The sequence below is a fragment of the Caloenas nicobarica genome, chromosome 1 (assembly GCF_036013445.1).
Source record: "Caloenas nicobarica isolate bCalNic1 chromosome 1, bCalNic1.hap1, whole genome shotgun sequence".
Lineage (NCBI taxonomy): Eukaryota > Metazoa > Chordata > Aves > Columbiformes > Columbidae > Caloenas > Caloenas nicobarica.
This window is the reverse complement of record NC_088245.1, coordinates 13,683,259-13,705,074: the sequence shown is the minus strand read 5'-3', so window position 1 is coordinate 13,705,074 and position 21,816 is coordinate 13,683,259. Positions and strand designations below refer to the sequence as shown.

General features: G+C 39.8%; 1 protein-coding gene across 4 annotated transcripts in view; it reads right to left on the bottom strand.

Moving 5' to 3' along the window:
• Positions 1-21,816, bottom strand: part of GSAP (gamma-secretase activating protein) — a 46,891-nt gene that overhangs the window by 14,094 nt on the left and 10,981 nt on the right. For 3 of the 4 annotated variants that reach the window (XM_065630558.1, XM_065630587.1, XM_065630569.1), the window contains exons 9-22: positions 20,558-20,662; positions 19,572-19,631; positions 18,890-18,933; positions 17,233-17,318; positions 12,799-12,876; positions 9,419-9,496; positions 8,848-8,940; positions 7,371-7,588; positions 7,001-7,070; positions 6,218-6,300; positions 5,502-5,555; positions 1,496-1,621; positions 1,055-1,110; positions 613-644 (exon numbers count right to left, since the gene is read on the bottom strand). In XM_065630558.1, coding sequence (XP_065486630.1) covers positions 613-644; positions 1,055-1,110; positions 1,496-1,621; positions 5,502-5,555; positions 6,218-6,300; positions 7,001-7,070; positions 7,371-7,588; positions 8,848-8,940; positions 9,419-9,496; positions 12,799-12,876; positions 17,233-17,318; positions 18,890-18,933; positions 19,572-19,631; positions 20,558-20,662 — 1,183 coding nt within the window. The remainder of the gene's footprint in view (positions 1-612; positions 645-1,054; positions 1,111-1,495; positions 1,622-5,501; positions 5,556-6,217; positions 6,301-7,000; positions 7,071-7,370; positions 7,589-8,847; positions 8,941-9,418; positions 9,497-12,798; positions 12,877-17,232; positions 17,319-18,889; positions 18,934-19,571; positions 19,632-20,557; positions 20,663-21,816) is intronic. The other variant, XM_065630578.1, reaches the window with a different exon arrangement.

Below are 21,816 nucleotides of genomic sequence, written 5' to 3'. Positions count from 1 at the left end.
AATACACTGAAAATTCTTTGTAAAAAAGGTAGAGAGCAGCACTTAGATCAGCATCATTTCACAGCACACAGTGACAGGGCACATAGAAGGCACTGATGTGTGAACAGCAGGAATATAATTTACTGTTAAATTCTGGTTTATGTATCTGTGGTAGAGGAACTGAGCATCACAAAATCTGATGTGTCCATGGCCTAGGGAAATTCATTCTGTCTGCTTTCTCTACCCTGTGATTTGTCACCAGCTATAATCTCCTACTGCACACAATCTCTAGAGTTGCAAAGGCAGCTGCAAGTGGACAAGACTCAACAGTAACATGGTCTCATTGTGACTGTGCTCCAGGAGAAAAAACCTGAAGAAGAAATCCTTAGGCAGACAAAGGTTTACCGCTTGTGTTGTTAGATACAACATGAAGTAGGAACTTGATTTTCAAGGGTTTCCTAGTCAGCATATGATCCTACCACTATCCTCTAATATAATAACTGCTCATCTCAATGCCATAAACTCCTCAGTGCTGAAAACACACAGCAATTTATTTTTAGCCACCAAGAGCTAGATAGAAATATTCTAATAAACCGTAGAGTTAAGGCCTACATCAAGACAAGCTTTACTTACCAGAGTCCCAAGTGTCCAGATGAGAAAGCACCCTGGGGTTTGAAACAACAATTAGCTTGTTTCATATGCATTACACTAAAGGATTTCATAAGGACATTAAAAGCTTAAGTGACCCTTTCATCTTTCAAAGACAGATAAAGAAATCCAAGAAATGTACATCTGACTACACTTAAATATATTAAATAGCATTAAAAAAACTCTACCTGTCTAGGTTAAGAATAACTCTTCATGTCCACCATAAATTCCTTAGCTCTAGAGGCCTGGATATTTCAGATCATGCTGTAGTGATTACAAGGATTCCAATAATTGATGTTCAGCTGGATAATCATCTTTAAAGTAAGATACCTAATTAGAAACCTAATCAACTATTTAAATAGCATGCTAAATCCTTCAACATATTTCAACAAAATAAGAAAGTGTAAAAATAGAAAACAGTACCTACTTTTTGGCATTTTCAAAAATATGCCTCAAATATGCCGTGGTTCTTCTTTCCTCTCTCTGGTTTGTAAACAAACAGAAATCCCCAAATGAACAAAGTAGAAGGCCAACTAAAATACACCCTGATAAAACGCAGATGAGAAATGAAGCTGATTTTCCCTTCCAATGGAAATAATGCACAGAGGGGCTTCAACCCACTTTCCAGCTACCCATATCGAACCCACATGACAATACAGGTACATGCAAGCTTTGCTTTTATTTAGTTTATCACACTATTTTAACAGAATAAGACCTACAGGCAATCGCCTTAAGTAAAATGACTGTAAGCCTTTGCACTTCCCATTTCTTTATCCTCAAAATAAAAAAGCCAACTCTTCCGTGTTTGGCATTAAAACACCCACTTCAGAGGCAACTCTGGAGATTGTTTCGGTGCACGCATACTTACTTCTTCTGAAAGGTTAAGCCATTCCTTCCTGAGCACGTTATTGTGGTAATGCAAGTGTGGCTCTGCATACTTCACACTTTCCAAGTTTGAGTTGAGTTTCTCCCAGAAGTCTTTGGAGTTTTGGAACTGCAAAGTATTGCAGGGAAAGAGTGAACACAGGCTGCTCTCTTAAAAAAAAAAACCTAATCACCTTCCCACTAAGTGATTGGAAAGAACTGTGATTAACATTGCTTCATCACAGTCTAAGTGAAAAAAGTTAAACAAAAGCAGTTACACTGTTTTCCAGGAATTTGATTTCCTTGATTTGACAGCAGGGGTAGCACGCACTTAAACTTGTGGTCAAGATTCAGTGCCTGTAATGCAGATACTTTGCCGCCTTAAGATCCTTTCAAGTCACTGGGAAGAAGTGAGTAGTTCTAGGTTGTAATTCATCTGACCTATTTCAGATGTTTGGGGTGGGATGGGAAGAACTGCACCACAGACTACACTGGCCATATTGTCTAGACTTCTGCTGACTGTGAAAGGAGCCTTAGGCAACTGACTTAGATGTAAATGTTTACATTTGGTCAAATAAATCCCATTCTGGGTTTCTAGTAGTTCCAAACAGAGGAACATCACCATGACCCCAGCAGCTGCAGGCTGCCACTATTTTCAAGCTGCATCAATACTTACATTAAAAACATCCATTTGCCAACCTCAAATAACAGTGCCTCATCTCAGAAAAGAAACAAAATCCAAACGTTTCCATAGCAATTCTAAAGCCTTTTACTCTCATGCTGAAATTAAACTCAGCTGTGAACAGACAGGAGGCAGAAAACCTAAACAAACACACACTGGTTTCCTGAGCTAGTTCTTGGACTGGGTATAAAGATTTGAAGCTGCTGTTTATAAAGGGGGAGTGATGTGATCATTGCTGAAGAAGAGATGAGATTAAGGCAATTCTTTTTGCCAGTTCAAAAAAGAAGCGATGGTACTAGCTATTCTTGCCCCCCCCCTTTTATATACATGTACCTTCCCATAGAGACACTACAATAGCAACACTGAAAGGAAGAGAATTTTGAGTTCATGATATTCCTCTATCTTGCATTGACACACTGGACTTTGCTCTCCTTCCCCTGCTTTTCTACAATGACAATAACTTTAGAAGAAAACATCAGAAGCCTTTAAAACCACTTCCTACTATAAAATACAATTTGCCAAGGAAAATAAATTGCAGAGACTCAATCCTGCCAGCCGCTTCCCTCTTGCTGCCAGTGCTGATTGTCACTTTATTATTGTAGCTGCAGCAGAGAAAAATAAATCTCCTTTTTGCCTCATGTTAGTTATATTTAGCAGCTGGAAACTAGGAGTGCATATGGCACCATATGTTCACCCTGCTGGAGCTAACTAACAAGATCTACAACCTACTACTGCAGTAGATTGCCAATATGAAATGAGAGAAATATCAAAAATCCAGTGTAAGGCTATCATCTAGTGACCAACTTATGCAACTGCGACAGCATCACCACTGCAAGATTCCATTCGGGTCACACTGGATTTTGTTTGATGTGTGGCAGGGAGGATGCAAAACAGTGAGATTCTTACCTATATTGAGTCTGTAACAGGAAGTGGCAGACTTCAGAATTAAAAGCAGATAGCACTGAAAACCTGCACTGTATTAGACCTCATTAAAAAGTCAAAAGTTTAAAATAAGGGATTATTTTCATTAAATCTGTTATTTCTTGAGGATCATCAGGGTAAAGACTAGAAAGAGCAGGCTGCTGCTTCTTAGGTGGTGCTTATTTTGCAGACCACTTCTAGAGAGTCGGGAATTAATACCTAAGCACAAACACCTAAAAGACATTGTATTACCAGAAGTCAAAGCAAGGCCTTACAAGGTTGCAATCCATGAAAAGCTCCCAGGAAGCCTTTTGTAAGTAGCATTGTTTTAACTGAAAACAAAGAGCTCTCTGCTACACTCCTCTGAAAGGACACAAGGTGGCAATGACCTTTAAGAGGTGCCCATGCTCTCCCTGGGAACTGTCTCCCCAGCAGAGAAGGTATCAGAACTACACAGCTGCTCCCTAAAACATCACTCTTCTCCCCAGAGGCTCAGCACAGCACAAGTGAGAGGCTGCCTATTCCTGGGCTGATGTCTCCAATGACTGCTTGCACTACACATCTTTACTCTTCTGCTGGACCTCCTGCTATTTCCTTCCCTTCTTCCTCCAGCCCCTTCACTCTTCCCTTCTGTCCAAGCCTATTTGCACCCCCTTCAAGTTTGGTTCCTGATTTTAAAAAGGAGAGAAAAAATTAGACTCTTATTAATGGCAATCCTCATGGAAAGCTTTTTGACAATTGGACTTTGACTGTTCCCGCTTTCTCACAGACTCTCTCCATATCTCTTGCTGAACAGGAATTTAGTGATCAAAATACACCTGTTACTCATATAGCACAAATTCTTTTTTGCCAACATGGAGCCCTCCCAAAGGCTCTCAGCAATTCATGAGCTTGAGAACTCTAAAAAGCTTCTCAACGCAATAATTCAGCATTGTTTCTGTGTAATGCCATGAAATCTTTGTAAAAGAAGGACTACTTGTAGGACCAGATTTGTCACTAGGGGCTGACTTGTGATGCCAACAACATACACCAGCTGAAACCCCAAGAAGTGACCAGCTAAACTCAGGCTACGGTGGGTTTGTGTCACTGGAGTGGAACAACGAAGCCAAGGCATTAAACCTTACCCTGTGTATTATAAGCTTTGTCCTCACTCAAGAGCCAGAGCAATTTGCAGTCAAAAGTAGCAGGAAATATTTGTCTTAGGTCAACTCTGACCTTTTCAATCTGTTTAGGTTTCAGACAGAAATAGGAAATGAGTTCCACGATCAGGAAGCATAGCTGCTAAAGGCATCTGCCCCCAGGGGCTTGAGGTTCAATCTCAGACAAATTAAAAGCCTGCTAACTTCAACCTCAGTGAAATACAGGGATTATCTAGCAACAAATTTTCTCAAGATTTGATTTTCCCAGGTGTCCCAGCTCTCAGGGCAGCCTTCCCCAGCAAAGCCTGATTCCCTGACAGCAGTCGTGAATATGTAGCAGCACAGCTGTGATGGTACACTGGTACAGAGTGAGTGAGCCCTGATTTTAAAAGATTTTGTGAATGCTGAAGCTCTATAAGCTTATTATAGTTAATAAGCACTGGGGAGGAAACAGACTCACCTCTTTTAAAGTGCTACATGAAATATTGTCATGAATCCAGAGTTTACTCCCATGTGTTGCTGGTACTGGTGAGTTCAAGCTCTGATTCTTAACATTAGCCTTCCACAACAAGCTGCTTAGTAAAAGCCTCTTTCAAATTTTGCAGGGGAACACTTAAGAAAATGTCAAATATTTATCTAAACTGGAGCTGAGGGAGTGGGAAGTAAAGATGGGAAGAATCATTCATTTTGTTTTCAATGGAAAGTACAATTTCCTACCCAAACAGCATGTGCTCTCCCCATCCAGTTCACCGCCTTTTCCAGGCTGTGCATGAATTTGTCCAGGTTTAGCTGGCTAGAGCCCTGACATCAGTACAGTCACAGGATGCTCTGGACAAAAAGTGAGAGGGTCATGAACCACTGGTATCAACGGCAGCGCTATGAAATATCCCTCAAAGTGGGGATACCCAGAGATACGTAGAAATTCTACACATCTGTTGTGCCAAGTTTACCTCCAGCTAATTAAGTCATTAAATTAAGAGATATCAATCAAATCTAACAAGAATTAAGTCCCAGAGGACCTTCCCTGTTGAATGGAAGCAGTCTCTTCAGAAAATGGAAACAAAACCCCATCACTGAGATAGGAGACATCAGTCTGAATAGCGGATATTTTAGCAAATGCATAAGACATTTCAAACAGGGCAATTTTCTATTCGCCCCTATTTGTGGATAGGGCTGTCAGGACACTGCTTTATTAGGATTTATCAAATCCCCACAAAAAAAAAGCTCCTAACGTGCAAATATGAATGTGGTTTTTACATGGAACTTACCTCTAACACAGGTAGAGAAATAATGTCTGTCGCACACGTTACTCCAGGGATAATCTGTAAATATAGACAAATTATAAGAATATAAATCAATTAGCATAAAACACAGGCCTGTTTGGGTATCTAAGTGAATCTCCATTACCCATTTCTGTTGTGAAACTTGCTAGTGAGCCAAAACTGTACATTCGATTTTGCCAAAAAGAAATACGGATAATGTTTCTCTCACTCATCTCATTATAAAAAGAGAACACATTAGAACTGTGTCAGATCAGAAAAATTAAAATACACTATTTTAACTGCAGGGTCTTGCCTAAAGTTTTTACTTCTGTAAACTTACTCATAAATTGTAACTCTACTGATACTGTTTGTCTTGGAAGTAACTGCATGATTTTCCTGGTTAAACATTTTGTATTCATTATAAACCTCATGATAAGCAATAAATTAACACCACAGTATGAAAACTAAGAGATGTAATAATCCGTTTCATTACAGTAGCTGTTCTTGTTTTATAAATGCTTTTATTTCGTGACAAAAAATAGGACTCATGGAAAATACCACTAAGATTAAGACTTGGCAAAATAAAATGGTCATAAAGCATAGATATGGAATTAGAGCATGTCTATGAAAAGGTAACGCATACAAGTTAAAGGTTCAATTAAAGGAGAAAAAAAAAAAAGACTCCCTCTAGCTATTCATTGAAGCACTAGCTGTTATCTTACCCCCATCCAGTCAAGCAGTGACGTGTAGGGCAAAAGCTTATCCAGGTTGTGAGTTTCTGGACACATTCTGCAGTACAGGGAGGCTGAATGCAAAGTAAAAACATTTATAAGGGCAAAATTTTATAAACCATCAGTTAATAAGAGTAGATTTCAGTCTGTTCCTTAGCTAGCACTTTAAGGTACAAGTCCTGCTGCTGCCTCTGAAACAGCTTCCTCCATGGTGGAACTAGTCCCATTTTGCAGACAAAAGGAGGAAGAGAAGCCCAGATGGCTGCAGGGCCAGGTCAGCTGCTTGGCTGCAGCTCAGCACTGCAGGGGTCCTTTGTACAAAGGCTCAGGGCACAGGACACGCACTGGCCAGGCTGAGGAATCAGCTATTAGAAGAGAATATCATGATATGCCAAATCCTTCTGAAAAAATGGTTTGGGTCGGGCTAGAAGAGATTTGTTCCTCTGCTCCAATCTCAATTATTTACATCCCAGATATATAATACAGGAGCCAGATAATTTGCTCTCCAGTGACCTAAAATATCAATAAATCTATTTGTTCCACTAGACGGAAGAATGCATTTGAAAAGTTTTACTGCCAATCTGATTTTGAGATACCTACGTATGTTCTAAACTACTGATATTGTTCCTAACACTGCAAAATGCAGGCTAGTTAACACAAATTGTAACCAAAATGTTTGGAAACAAGAGTGTCAGTTTGTGACATTGTGGCTTCTCCTTATGTCACAACTACGGTATGCAGGAAAATTCAGTACGCGGGAAAAGGAATACCTACCAATGATAAATTCTTGAATGGGGTCAAAAGAATGACATGATGACAGGTTCTCAGATATCCACCAAATAATCTGTCAGAATGAAAACAGGGGAGCTTGTCACACCTTTCTGTTCAAGCATGTGTCTGAAGAGACTGTAGAAACTGTTTTCAGTAGTAACACTTTGTGTGAAGTAGTGAGAGGGAAATAAGTGTTTTCAGGACAGCCTTGACCAATAAAGCAGTTTGGGCAGCCCAGGTGATGAGTCTCTTGGCACTACGAGAAGGTACATGTGAATCAGGACTTATCTTTGGCTGATATCACTCATGCCCTGACCATGCTTTGTATAAGATACCAGTCACTGAAAAAACTTAGAGGAGATTCTTTTCCTACCTGCGTTTCCAAGTCTCCTGTGTGTCGGAAGTACAACAGAGCACAATGTAGAGCTGCCAATCTCTCACTGTCTCGTTTGCTGTTCTGTAGGAAGCGTAGTATGGCACTGTCACTGATGCTCACAGCATATACACTTCCTACACAGCAATCCAAGACTGTTGACGTGAGCAGGGATCGGATGGAGCAGTTTTGCAACATGTCAATTCTTGCATCCTCACCTGAAGAACATTGGTTTGAGAAAAAAAAGGTCTAAGAATGTAAGATATGCTTGCTACCAGTACTTCTCTTAAGAATCCCAGATCCCCAGCAGTAAGGAACAGTCTGCTTCTTGAAGTAGCTGCCCTGGTATTATGCTGAAAAGGAGAAAGAATAGTGCTGGCTGGGTAAAACAAATGAGGAGCACAGTCCGTACTCAGTTCTCTCCTTCCCTATGGCTGAAGCAGAGGTGGTATACAGATCTGAGGCTCACAATGCTGTCACAGGACAAATCACGGTACATAGGATAGAACAAAGAAGGCACGAGGCTAGTAATACAGATACAACACTAGAATTAGCACTTAAGGTTACAGCTCGGAACTGCTCACATGCAGAATCATAATACAAACTTGTATTAGTGGATCTCTTATCATCAGTCCCAATGGCCAGAACAGGTAGGTTCTGCTCTGTGATTACTGATTGAAGCATCATATCAAAACCACTTTGTCTATGTTAATAGTAAGGTTCACCACCACAGTGCTATACAGTAGAATTCCAGACCCTTTACATCAGGCCCACCATACAACAGTGATGCTTTCCACTCATTTCTAGCAGAACAGCATTTAATTATGTATAAACAACAGGTATTAGCTTCCTGTGATGCCACCCCTGCACCAGCTCCCACCACTTACCTCTCCTTCACCCAATCGGAAAAATCGATTTCTGTTTTCAAACAAAGGCCCTTCACTTCCAAAAATAACCCACTTCCCACAAAGACACATTTGTTGGAAATGAAATAATGTGCCTCTCAAATGAGACTCTAAATCAAATTGCATCAGCCTGATCAGGTGAAGGAAACACAGATTTCCTCTCCCCACACCCTACAAACACACACATTTAGAGCAACTCAATTGGAGGAAGGAAATGTAAAATCAAATTTACATCTCCATGTGAAATTTGAGAACAGTGGAGGACGGAGAAGCATGTGCAAAGATGGGGGGAGGGAAACTATGAAACCAAGGCAAAGAATTTCAAATTCAGTGAAAGGTCTTCCATTTCATAACAAGCTAGAAGATCATGATAGATGAAATATGAAATGTCACTTTAGATTCTCTTTTTAAAATGGAAAGTGGCAAAAACATCGTTCTTATTTTTTTAATCTCTCTCCTTCAGAACACTATGCAATAATGCAAATATTGAGAAATACAACTTTCATGGAAAGAGATTTGAATAAGTTTCCTCTACAACAATAAAATGACTTCAAGCAGCAGTCTTACTATACCTGTCAGAAACAGACTATAGCACAGCAGGTCAGGATGCTGAATATTCAGGAGGTGCAGGAACCGGCCAGGCAAATAAGCAGCCACATAATAGTCTATTTAAAGAAAATAACAGTGGTCAATTGAGCACTTATTTGCTTGTTCACTTATATGCTTTAAGAGGCTGTTTCACATGATTCTCATCTTGGCTCACTTCTCTCTGATGGAATTGATTATATCTAGGAAATATAAAAGGAGTTAATTAAAAGCTGCTGTTCTATTAACACAGGAAACACTAGCAATACATTTGGATTTCCAGGGGAGGATTCAAGAGGCTCAGGACACTCAAAAGTCAGCAGCTGATCTCCAGACAAGATTCCAAAGTAACTTCAGAGGAAGTTGCTTGCAATAGTGATGTATTACAGTTGCAAATGCCAAAAATAAATGAAAAAAAGCAAAATAACACAGAAATAACACAATTACTTTAAGTCAAGAAAAAAAAAAACCTTTCCTTCTAGAGAAGGATTACCCATTTGTCTCTCAACTAGGGACAGAGAATGGAAGTCACACAGGGAAATAACACAAGTAACCTACCAAGATTCATGAAAGCCATTTCCTTCAATTGATGAGTTTCTGTTCTTTCTAGAGAAACTGTAAAAGTTTTGTTGTAACCTGGGGAAAAATAATAATGAATTTAAAAAACCCAAACAAACACCATCTGTTACAAGCCAAGTATGACTATACAGCTAGAAACTTGAACAGTGCCAATACGCCCAAACAGGGATATTTTAGATTATTTTACAGGCTTGTCCGCACAGACAGATTTACTTCATCCCAAACAGCGCTGCTGCACACTTAGTAGACCTGCATCCACACAAAGCAGTTCTTTAGCAAGCGGAAACTGGCCATGCACTGCACAGCCTATGTTTGTGTTTAAAGAAGCATTCCATCCCAGAGCAAGCTTGTGTGAAAATACCTCTCTCCCCAAAAAACCCAAACACAAATCCTTTAAGTTGCTGTGCTTCACATTTTGGTGATCTTTCAACTGCTTTAGAGAATTTCCGTTTTGTTTATCCGTGTGCCCTATTGCTGTAATTCAGTTCAGCTCTGTTTAAACATAGGCTAATTTCAGACCTCCTGTGTTTCCATGGGCTTTGCATCAGCACAACTATTATTTTATTCTAGACTTGCACCATACTTTGTCTGGCATCCAGTAAGAATGACATAGAGCCCCCAAACTTCCTCAATCTCTAAAAAAAGCTGAAAATCAAATTAACTAAAGAGACAATAACTGGCCTCCAGATGTGGTGAGCAATCAGCTGACAGGCTGGGCTCAAAGGGTTCTAGTAAATGGGGTTATGTCAGGCCAGCAACCAGTCACTAGCGGGGCTCCACAGGGATCCATCTTAGGGCCAGCACTCTTCAATGTCTTCATAAATGACTTGGACTCAGGACTTGAGAGATTACTTAATGAATTTGCTGATGACACAAAACTGGGAGGAGCTGTCAACACTCAAGGGCAGAGAGGCCCTGCAGAGGTATCTGGACCAATTGGAGAACTGGGTAATCACCAACCCCATGAAGTTCAACAAGGGCAAGTGCCGGATTTTGCACCTGGGACACGGCAACCCTCGCTGTACATACAGACTGGGGGACGAGATGCTGGAAAACAGCTCTGTGGAGAAGGATCTGGGGGTTCTGGTTGACAGCAAGTTGAACATGAGCCAACAGTGGCCCTGGCAGCCAAGAGGACCAACCATGTCCTGGGTGCATCAAGCACAGCATTGCCAGCGAGGTGAAGGAGGTGACTGTCCCGCTCTGCTCTGCACTGGTGTGGCCTCACCTGGAGCACTGTGTGCAGTTCTGGGCACCACAGGATAAAAAAAAGACAAAGCTACTGGAGAGTGTCCAGAAGAGGGCTACAAAGTCAGTGAAGGATTTGGAGGGGAAGCCGTATGAGGAGGGGCTAAAGTCACTTGGTTTGTTCAGCCTGGACAAGAGGTCTCCAGCTTCCTCACAAGGGGAGGAGAAGGAGGTGCAGGAGCTGATCTCTTCTCTCCAGGGAGCAATGACAGAACCCGAGGGAATGGCAGGAAGATGTGCCAGGGGAGGTTTAGGTTGGACATTAGGAAAAGGTTCTTCCCCCAGAGGGTGCTGCAGCACTGGAACAGGCTCCCCAGGGAGGTGTCAGGGCCCCAGGACTGACAGTGTTCATCAAGAAGAGACTGGACAAGGCCCTCAGACACACGGTGTGAACTGTGGGGTTGTCATATGCAGGGCCAGGAGTTGGACTCAGTGATCCTTGTGGGTCCCTTCCAACTCAGGACATTCTATGATACTGTGATTACGTCCATACCGCAGTGTCCTGAAGTCTGAATGGTGTCATGATCAGGATGCTACTTAATATTGCATGAAAATTCAAGATATGATAGATTTCCAGTTTACAAGACCACCAAGGAAAAAAAGTAGATCACAAGCCAAGCTTCAACCACTCATCGAGAACTTTGATTCCTGACCATAGCAGAGAGAAGTTTTATCTGCGCTTCAAAAAAAAATAAATGACAGCTCCAAGATCAGATGCAAAAAAAAGACAACCTCCAAGACCAACAGCAACACTACAGATGAAGGGGTATTTTAGTAAAACAGTTTTTCACACAAGATACTGACTGAACTTTGCTTGTAATGAGTCAGTATACTCACCATCACCACTCTGTTACTTGCCAACATGTGCAAGCTAATACCAGCACTGCAGAATACACCTGCAACATCACTTCTGTGTTTATGCTGCCTCAAGTGACTATGGAGACCTGCTTTACCAGGGGGAGGGAAGATTCCTTCTAAGTTTACAGATGCTGCAGCACAGACTTGAACTCCTCACGTCTCCAAAATGTGGCTGATGGACCTGATACACCACTACTTCTGTGGGTCACCCCAGGACAAGTCTTAAATTATCTCGTATGAGTGATTAATCTTACAGCAGTCCACAAACAGCTTTGCACCAAACAAATCTATTCCATCAGTGCTATTTCAGATGCAGCTGATGCCACCATATTTACCCTCAGTTTCTTCCTGGTACAGGTGGGGATGTACAAGCAATGCAACCACCCTTTAGCTACACAAACACATCTGGGGAAATCAGCCCTTCATAACAGTACGACGCAGGGAGCTCCCACACCCAGAACGGACATCGCATTTTTTAATGCCTTCAAGAACACAAAAATGCAGTTCTTTCAATCCCACAATGCTCCAGCAGCAAAGCAACATGTTAGTGCAGCTCTGACACATAAAAAGTTTCCTGACACAAGAAAATAAACACAAAGTAAAACAGATGCATATCATCCACTAGAATATGGTTACTCCATACCATGCAGCTTCTCACTTGAGAAATAATTCGCCTCTCTCCTCCATATATCAAACAAGAAAGATCTTGCTAATGACAAGTTTTGCTCTGATCAGAATAAAACACTGTTCTTTACACTTTGACAGAAAAAAAAAATCTTAATTTTAAGAACTAGAGCACCACTTAGATTGCAACTATTCTTAGTGGGTGTTACACCTCATGCTGTGAAAATGACATGTTGGGCTGGAACTCTAAACAGACATTCAAGCTAAGAGCTGTTGGCTCTATTTCCCATACAAATGCCTTATGGCATAAGTACAACACACCTGCAGGCTCCCACAGATTTCATTGATGCTTGTGCTCAGCATGCCAGAAAGTCTGGCAAGAAATAAGGGACAAATTAATAGTCACTCATGAGGCCACTGGTTTGAAGCTTCAGCATCAGCATCAGGCAGGAAGTTGACAGCAGTAAAGTCAACTTCACAGCTAAAGGCAGCTGCTGTCTTTAAACACCAGCCACAGTAGTTTATTGTCTGCAGACTTTGGCAGTTATTTGTTTTGCAAGGCATTCTGTGACTCTTTCAGCAACGTGACCTTTTCCACAATGAAGCATAACTTACTAGGTTAATCTTACCTTTGTGTAAAAAATATATGGAGTATGTTATTACGTCAGGAATATCAGAGGCTAGATTACAACAAACACACAAGCCTCCTAAAAAGACAAAAAAGGAAAAGAAAATTGACTTGTCCGCCTGAATAACTAGACATCTTTACACTGTACAAAACTAAAGCAACACTGTTTCAACTTAGAAACTGAAAACAATCTCTCAAAAACGGTAAAGATTACAGAAATTTATATTACATCTCTCTAATCATCATTTACCTAGTGAAACACAAAATAAGAGAACAGAGGAGGCAACATGGCTCAGTGGAAACCTGGGTTCTGACATGGCCAGTTCTTCTCTTAAGGAGAAATACATTTTCAGACCTTCCCAGTAGAAATCATGCCTGCAGCTGGAAAACTGATCAAGCCTCTCTCTCCACAGACTTGCTCAATCTCTAGATATTTTCTGTTCAGGGACTACCAAATATGCACAGAACAACATAGTAAACCACAGTCTGTTTGCTTTCTAAGTAATTTCATATTGGCAGCAGCATGATATGCAACTAGAGCTTTCTCACAATAGAAGTAGTAGTCGCTTCTCCCGTTTCCAGCCCAAAGAGTGGCTAACTCCTGTATAGGAGAAAAGTCCATCCTTGGCACAAGCTTATTTCAGCCAAGGTACTCTGTGCAGGAATTCTCCCCCTTCCCTGTCTAATTCTAAACCAGTCTGATAGACTGTTCTGGCTCCACTGGATGGTAGCCCTCCCTCCATCTCTTTCAAAAACTTTAATCCACTTACTCCGACGCTTTGGCATTCATTTTACAAACAGCTTCCAAACCACATTTTCCCAACACTTGGGAAAGCTGGACCACAACCATGACCATTTACCTTTTACCTTCATTGAAAGTTTATCACTTAAGAACAAAAAAAATTGTGTATACACAGTGCACAGAAAAAGGCACAATATGGAAAAAACACAAGTAGTGAAAAAAGCACAGCTACCAAGGTTATTTTACTTGGTTAAATGCTTCAGACCACAAGCTGTGATACAGATACAGCTGAAGCACTACACATTTCTGGGGAAGGTAAACACTTCCTTTTGCAATGCCTTTTTTTTCTGCTTATTCTTAGCTGATTGAATATTGTTTGATACAGTTTTGCTTGGATATTTGAGTCATTTAGACAGGGCATTTTGCCAGAGCACTTGGCATCTTTCAGAGCATGCATAATTTCTAAAGTAGCAGCATCAGGACTCATGAGGAAGACTGGAAAAACTCCAGCAACCCACAATGCTGTTTTATTACCAACAGCTCCCTTCCAACACTGCAAATTTCTTTCTTGTATGCTGGGGGCTAGTGTATACACTTCTGTAAATCGCACGACATGCAAGCAAGTCTGTTCAGGCTGAAGTGTCAGTGGGCATGTACACAAGCTGATCACAATAACAGTGCCTATGGGGGACTATTGACAGGACATGCATCTTTCAACTCTAGGTTACTGGTCCAAATGTTAACAAACTGAACTATGAGCAGCAGAAAACATCAAATGGTGCTTTACTAATACAGATAGAAACATGACAGTCTCAGATCAGCAGGTGTCCAGGCGATTTTACACCTGATACAGTATGGGCAATCTCATAAGAACAGCCAGAGACTGAGAATATAAGGCAAACTCCTTTCCTACTTTAACAGTGCTCTCTGCAAATTAGAGCTGGGGTGTGCTGATGCAGGGAAACCTTGTTGTCCTCCTGCATTTATATGGCATGTGTTTTATGCAAAGGCAGAACCAAGTCTTCTACACTATCCATTTCAAAAATCATCTGCAAACAGTAAGAGCTGTAGCTAAAAGCTACAAGGTGAAAAGACTCACATGAAGATATTTGGATGGACTCTTTGCAGAAATAAAAGTGAGAAAAGATCTCAACCACAAAGAGGAAAAAAAGAGTCATCATTTAAAAATTAATTTCTACTCTTAGAGGGTAAGTTGCTACATTCAGCAGAATTAGGGAAACAACGATTACAACTCTGTCACTTGATAAATAAACATACCACTGAAATGTTAAGTCTCCTATGAGGAAATGAAGTTTTCCCTAGGAAACTTTAACTTCAAATTCCTAGTTTCTGTTCATGCAGAAGCATAAGATGTAAGGCTGTACCAACATCAACATGGTATCCAAGTGTCACAATTCAAATACGACATTGCGCCGTGGCATTTCGTCTAGTGGTACTGGCTTAGGAGGGACTTGCCTCACTCAACTTCAGCCATCCAAACATCTCTCCACTTACACTCTCATATAGCAAATGAAGAAATAAGGACAGAAACAACCATCTTCTGGAGGTGCCTATTTCTCTCTATAGTCCAGGCGCTTAACTCTTAGGCAGGTAAGGTTAGGTACGATAATCCAGGGTCTATGTCATCTTACTGCCTGCATTTTTTTTAATACCAAGCAAATTTAACTGAAAAGTACTTGTGAAGCACTAAAAGAAAATCTAACCACCCAGTGTTGTTTAATTCAGGACATACAAAGTTAATTCTGAGACTAAAACTGCTTGATCTCTGCTAAACTAGAAGTACATACGGACTTTCATCTGGAGACATTTTGGCTGTGCTGTATAAGGAACAGGGCTACTTTTCTTCTACTGCGGAAGTCTGAGAAAGGAAGAGTGATTGCATTCAGAATTCAGATTGGCAGCAGCCAGTAACAGTTTCATTAAATGGGAAATGCCATGGAATATTCCATTTTGAAGTTATGCCAACTATTCCTTACCAGAGATGTCTGAATGATACAAATAGTGATATCAGCATTAATATTGGAAGTATGCTAGTAGTTCCACAGAACGCATAGTCTGTGCCCCAAAGATCTTGCAGTCCAGTTTTCTAAATCACCACAAACAAGAGGTACAAAAGGGAACGCTTGTGTGATTACCCGCAGTGTTCCTCAACAACTAGATATGGCCTCAGCACCAAACCATTTGCTCCAAACTGTCAGTTACTCAAAAAGTGTTGTGCAAAGTAATCCTCAGTTTCAAACACCATTTAATGAAAAGCCACATAAAATAATCTCATTTAAAAAGTGTATTGCCGAATTGTGGTTTACATTATGTGCAATGCGAAGTGCATGTGAAAGGTTCCACACAGAATTTAAATACTGTGTTGCCAGATGGAGAACATTTTCCTTCAGAGTAATCAAACAACTGTCTTGTTGGAAGAAGATTGAATTTCATCCTAAACTAAAAGGAGGTGCTTCAATCTGAACAAACCCTAGAGAAATACAGGTTTAAAAGGAAACATATACAAATCAATATATTTTGCAATGTCTTGTTAACAGAGAAAAGTAGTCTAATCTACATTTGGCAGATAGAAACTTGGCTTTCTCTAATCTTTGTAAACATGCTGTCTGCCTTTGTAAGAAAAAAAAAACCACACACACACGTAAGGAAACTGTATTTCACTTGATTTGCATTAATGGTCCTTCCGAGACAACTGGCAAATGCCTCAGCAATTTGCCCGTGTGCATACAGCACGCCTTGAGAAGTGAGATGTAAAGCCACTTCTGCAACACATCACATCCCTGTAGAACTCTGCAGACTATTCAAAGGTTAATCAGATACCATCTCTGCTTGGCAGTACAGTCTAATGGAGAAGCTGAAAACACAAGCATTTGTGATGAACAGATGTCTCTTGAGACCAGTTTTTAAACAAAAAAGCTCATGGCATGAATTTGGATACAGGGAAATGACTAAATCCTAAACATTTAAGGAATATTTTAGGTTTCAGTTTAAGGAATCATACACATACTAAACCCTTATGTATCACACACTAAGTTTAGTATTGCATACGGGGAGCTTCTAAGTACCACATTCTAACAGCAATATGAAGCTCTTAGAATCCGTGTTGCATATGTTCCATTTTGCATGTGTCCACTCTGCAATACAATTATATACCATGTCAGATACCCAGACAGACTGAGCCAAAACCTTCCCTGAATTTAATTTCTAGCACATTTTTGGTCAGCTTTAACATTAAATTGCTCTAACATAATACACAACCATGCTTTGGTACTACCTGTGTTCCAAAACCAGCAGAAAGTGCTACAATGTGCTTAGACTGAGACATTTCACCATATGAGTGCAGGATACCAGTTCTTCAAAGCTGAGCTACCAGGAGATTTCTGGGTGACTGTTTTATTGTTGGTGTTGATATATAAAACCCTAGGTACTTTTCAGCTCAACTTGGAATGCAGCTTTCAGAGGCTAAAAAGACTTAAAAATAGTGCCTTCTCCCTCTCCTCACAGTTACCTGTCAAGTATACTCTAAAGGAACAGAAATCTCACGCTCATACAAAAAACACACAGAAAATACAAAGACGTGTCTTATGAAGAAATTTAGTAATCAACTATGACTACACTGCATGATAATTCCTAGTGGAGATCACTTTGATAATACTTGTATTTATTCATTACCTGCTTTACTTGTAAAAACCTGAAGATTCAAAGATTTAGATGCAACATCTTGATCTTGACAGTGATCATACCCGAAATTCACAAGTCTATGAGCAAATAAAGATCACTAAATAAATCACTTCATCCACAGTGACTCATAATAACACAAAGATCATGAGAACAATCAACTATGTAATCAAAACGTACTAATTAAATTATAATCAAATGTTATCTAATGCAAGTAAAATGAGGCTTTAATCAATCCACTCAATTCTGTTAGAAATGAGAATACCAAGACCACACACTTATCAGAAAACAACAGTTCTGATTACACCTGAAAACTTCACTTACTGCAGCAAACCATCCCTCATAGACTGAAGTGAAAGCAAGTTCTGATGAAGTATTGCAAATCTAAGCATTCATCATATCCATAAACTCAAAGGCTTTGCAGCCCAACTCTACCATTATTATGTCTGTAAAGCTATATTTTAATCTGCAATAAGGCAGACTAATTTCAGTGGAAGTATTCAAAAAGGCATGAAATCACACTCACATGGAACTTGTTACAGCATTACATTATTTTTCAGTCTTGTGCTGCTTGTGCCTTAATGGTTTTTCATATCTTTAAGATCTACACGTCTTATTTTTGTTATGCAGAACATGCAACAAAAGATAGTCAGTCTGTTTTGGCTTTTTTATTACTTTTGGTTGTTGTTGTTGTTTTCCAGAAAGAATTTTGATCCTGTAGGGATTTGCCCCTAGGTCTTCCGCAATAATTTTAGAAAAAAAAAATATAGCATTGAAGGTCTTAGAAGAGGTGGCTTTTTTTCACTACTAACTGCAAGCAGATACACAGCCTATTTAGGGCAACCTGCATGTGCTGTGGCACCACATGGAGCCTCCTGCACAGCACTGAGACACTCAAGCACAGCCTGGCAGGGGGAACTCAGCTACCTCCAGTTACTGAGACATGATCTAGTTAATGGCTTTGGCCTCCCTTTTTATTCACGACAAGAAACAAGCCCTTTTGGAACAAACTCAGCTGACTGAAGACAGAGGAGGATGAATTGTGACTGTGAGTCAGACCATCCTGACTGGTTTCTCCTCAATTAAAAGTGTGCCTTAAGCAGACAAGCTTGGATGCAGTCATGTGCATGGCAGACAAATCTTCACCTTTGAATGTGCAGGCTGCCTGGAAATAGCATGCTGGAGGAGAAAAGAGCAGAGGCAGTGTCTCACAGACTATAAAAAGGAGCTACCAGTCTGGTTAACTGCCCAGTAACACACATAACAGCAATTAAAAACTGCAAGCTTCCCTTGACAGGAATGTTGACATCACCACTGCAACATATCCAATATAAAACAAATTAATTTAAACAGGTACAGAATACTCAGAATGGATGGTTTAACCTACAGCTAGCTCTTCAGTCAAATGGTTTTTAAAAGTGGCATCAAAAAGCAGTCAAGGATTAAACTACATTTTACAGTTGACCCTGATGTAAATGAGAGGAACTGGAGGCTTGGACACAGTATTCATATGATTCTCATGTTCCAGTACCATGTAGGCAACTGCAAACAAAGATACTGTGGTTCAGACGCAAGTTTTACTTTGGTTGGAAAACATTACCCTATATATTAAAAGGAAAGCAAAATAAAGCATAGAAGAAAAACACCTTACTTTAATTGTGTGTCATTTACAGAAATATCCAAGTGTGATTCCAGCTGTTAACCAAAAAACAAATCTGTCATTTAGTGAGGTCAGTATACTATGATTAATACTTCAGCCCAGTAAAATGTGTTAAACTCACATTTCATCAGATTCAACATTAACAAAGTTTCTTTATTCACCTCTAATCCTTCCAATCAACCCCAAAACATAAAATAGATTCCTTAAAAAAAAGAAATAGTGAGATATTTAACCTTCTGCGTTAGAGCAAGTTTCAGCCACCAGGACAAAAGCCTAGTAAAAATTATATATTCAACAGTTATGATTTTTATTTTCTCTGTATTCTGGCTGCAACAGATTTTTCTGTCTCACTTAAAGCTGATGCAATTTGTACCTGGTTTCTTTGTCTAGTGCATTTGATAACCCTGCTTTTCAATACTTGAGTATAAGGTCACTATAATGTCATGACGGTCTCCTACTCCTAGTTCAATATCTGTGCAATTACTATGGCACAATGTGAATCTGATTAAATATATTATTGAAAAGAATTTAAAAAAAAAAAGGAAAAACAAACCCCAGTTTTCCTCTGTAAAAGTTCCAATAATAAAAGACACTGAAACAGATCTCTATCAGTGCCTGGGACACAATTATATCCAATTCAAAATCATTATATAATAAAATGCTAATGACTTACTGTTGAGTAAAAATTTTCATCAGGGTAAAACTGGATGCATTTTAAAATACTCCTTGATTCCTAGAATTAAGAGGATGTGTAACTGATGAAATAGAAAGCACATCATATAGACTGAAAAGTGACTGCATACTCCACAGCATTCTATACACTCGAACTGCTTTGCTAACAGATATGCAAAAGTTAGGGGACAAAAGACAACTTTAAAAACCACATATAACCCCCCACAATAGCACTATGACATGCTTCCTTCCTGTCCCAGATCATTATCTGCCAATCATCTATAATTGCGTGGGCCCCCACTTGAAGCACAGCATTACATGTCACACAAACACATTCTAAAAATTTCGAAAAATGTTTTCCATAACCACCTATTTGGCAAAAGTAACCGTTTCTTATTTTGGTCACTTCAAAAAGGGTATCTCAGAAACAAAACTAGGAATACATTTCTCCATCATAGTTTGATTCCTGTTATTTCCTAACACTCATATTTTGGTGGCTACAAAGAGTTAAGAAAAATCAATTTTCATTTACATAGAATACATCAAGTGCAAATCGTACCTCATTCAACACAAAGAAGAAAAAAGGGTTATAGCATTTCTAGCCAAGAACCTGCCCTAATTCAGTCACCCAGTAAGTCTGTGTACAACATCATTTCCAGATGTGAATTCTCTAGAATATAGGCATTATACTCACAACAATTTCTGTTAGATTTAGATCCTTTTGAATAAAAGGCCTTTTTAAAGCAAAAAAAAACCCTAACTAACCCACCCTTTTTTATAGAAAGCACTGAGACTACCAGTCTTCTTGCAATCTACTATGCATAAATAGCAGTTAATACAAGCCTGGCTTTTGCTTTAAGTTATTTGAGGCATGAACTAGACAGACTACTAGAATGAAAAAAACTCAAGTATTATTAGCCCACACACTCAGAACTTTATGTCATGGGACAGGTGGGAACAAATCTGCTAGAATGACTTTGATCTTACCTTTGGAACAATGTAGAAGAGTCTTTGTTCCATCATATCCCATTGTGCCCAAATGAGATCATCTGCAACTCTGGCCCGTGGAAGCTGACCTGAGTCTTGAATCACCTAAAGGGAAAGAAAGAACATGAGCAGTCAGTGAAATAAGGTTCTGTAACAACTACAAAGTCTGTGCTTTAAAGAGAAAAGCAATCACAGAAGAGGCGCAAATGCTAAGGAGTGCGGAGGGAATATGCTACCCGATGGCTGCATAAAGTCCATCCTTACTGTGTGCAAGGGGCTCAGTTTAAAGAGATCTGAAGCTCAGTTTCCAGGGTACACCTACTATCAAATATTTCATTTGAGATGTCCTTGCTTGCATGAAACTCACCACTTAAGCTGCTCAAAGTGAACAAAGAAAAACAGACGATGCTCTTCATCACAGAGAAAGACAGAGGAATGAAATACCACAATCAGTTCAGAAACAGTGGCATTAACTACTGAAGGAAGATGGCATTACGTCCAAAAGGGATTTCTGTCCAAAGTCTCAGAAATATGATTGCAAGTACAGGCAACAGGGAAATGGTTAGAATTGTGGGAACCTGCTGGGACTGTATAAATGCACTCTTGAAAGACCTAGGTAGATTTCATGTGAACCAAACAGATCTGTTTGTTAGGACATCACATTGATCTGTTTTTTCTGGTTACGCTCTTAGTCTTGACTACACTATTGTAGACTAGCATATAAAACCCATCTGCTTTAAAAGCAACAATAAACTTTGAGAAAACCATAAAAGTCACCAAAATAACTGAAAATCAGGACTTTAACTTTTTCCTCCCAAGCCTACATTTGTCTTTATGAAGTCCAACAGAGTCCCATGATGCAATTCTTTATTATATTAGATGTACACTTAAGTCTTTTAAGCAAAATATCCACAGATCAGTTTGTTGAAGACAAATTCATGTTAAAACACAGGAAAAATAGATGATGGGAGAAAGAGATTGCAACATTCGCAGTACTTGGACTGTATCTCAGTTTTATGGATTTTGTTTATTTGCTTGTTCTTTAAATGAATCCTTTACTGGGACACACAGACTCCCAAAAAGCAATGTTAGGAAGCTGACTGGAAGCTTGGAGCAACCTGGTCTCATGGAAGGTGTCCCTGCCCATGGCAGGGCAGTTGGAACTAGGTGATCTCTAAGGTCCCTTCCAACCCAAACCATTCTATGATTATCAGACACTGCAAACATGTCTATACACTATGTTTACTCCCAACTTCTAA